This window comes from Nestor notabilis, unplaced genomic scaffold, assembly GCF_000696875.1.
Source record: "Nestor notabilis isolate BGI_N333 unplaced genomic scaffold, ASM69687v1 scaffold10942, whole genome shotgun sequence".
Taxonomy (NCBI): domain Eukaryota; kingdom Metazoa; phylum Chordata; class Aves; order Psittaciformes; family Psittacidae; genus Nestor; species Nestor notabilis.
Genome location: NW_009918840.1, coordinates 14,816 through 16,081, shown reverse-complemented (window position 1 = coordinate 16,081; position 1,266 = coordinate 14,816). Strand labels below are relative to the sequence as shown.

At 52.0% G+C, this 1,266-nt stretch overlaps 1 protein-coding gene across 1 annotated transcript in view; it reads left to right on the top strand.

The window, feature by feature from the left end:
- LOC104402139 (adenosine receptor A3-like) overlaps positions 1-546 on the top strand; it is a 1,569-nt gene extending 1,023 nt beyond the window's left edge. Inside the window, 2 exon segments of the mRNA XM_010009934.1 lie at positions 1-281; positions 284-546. The exon segment at positions 1-281 is cut by the window's left edge and continues 93 nt beyond it. Coding sequence (XP_010008236.1) covers positions 1-281; positions 284-546 — 544 coding nt within the window.
- Positions 547-1,266: the final 720 nt, after the last annotated feature.

Genomic DNA, 1,266 nt, shown 5'->3' with positions numbered 1-1,266 from the left:
TTTGTGTGTGCGGGTGGGGCTGGTCCCCATGCTGGAGTGGAACCAGCGGACAGGCAGCTCCAGCCACATTGAGTGTCACTATCTGGCTGTGATGAGGACGGATTATGTGGTGTATTTCAGCTTCTTCACCTGGATCCTCCTTCCTTTGCTCATCATGTGTGCGCTCTACACCAAGATTTTTTATATCGTATGGATAAAACTCAGCCAGAGCTCAGCAAGTGGAGAAACAGTTTGTGGGAAGGAATATGAAATCGCCAAGTATTTGGCCCTCATCCTCTTCCTGTTGCAGTGTCTTGGCTGCCTCTGGGCATCCTGAACTGCGTTTCATACTTCTGCCCCTCCTGTGCCACCCCGCAGGCTCTGATGTACCTGAGCATCCTGCTGTCTCACTCCAACTCGGCCATGAACCCCGTTGTCTATGCCTTCAAAATCCAGAAGTTCAAAGAAACATACACTTTCATTCTGAGGAATTACATCCTGCCTCAGAAGTCAGAGTTGGCTCTTTCTAGCACCCAGCAAACAGAGCTGGGAGCGAGCAACATCTGAGCTCTATGGGCTGGGTCAACTGATAGTGTGGGAGCAACCAGAGTGGGGTGAACATGGCACAGACACAGAGGTGCTCCTCAGATCATGCATTCTGGAGCAACAATTGTGAGTGTATTTGTGTCCAGCTGGTCGAGCTCCAGGCAGTGTGATGCCAGGTTCAGGTTCCCGGTGAACTCCACAGATAAAGAAGCTCCTTTGTGTTTCCAAGGCAAAAGATGGGAGAGGTTTGGACTGGAGCTAAAGGGGGAAGTGGGGGAGAGATTGGTATTGATCATGCTTATGGGGGTTTTGCTTAGTTAATAAAAAGCATCTCTGTGCACTACTGGTGGTGGTGATGAGGTTGCTATCTCACGGGGGCATTATCTCCATGTAAAAGACGCCCACAACACTGCTGGTCCTACCAGGGCACAGGCTGTTGGGTTTCCTTTTGTCTGTCCTTTTTAGCAGTTGTGGAGAGGGCAGATTTAGACCAGGTCTTAGGAAGAAGTTCTTCCCTGTGAGGATGCTGAGGCCCTTTGGGTCCCCATCCCCACTGGTGCAGCCAAGGGCGATGCCATCAGACCCAGCTGAGCTGCTCCTACCCTGCCTGGGGCTGAATCGGGGTGTTTCCATCCAGCACCCCCTGTTCCCACCGTGTTCCTGCTGGGGACGGCACAAGGTGCACTTGTTTTCCCCACATGCTTCCTCCGCCAGGCAGCATCTGTTTCCTGTCCTAAATAG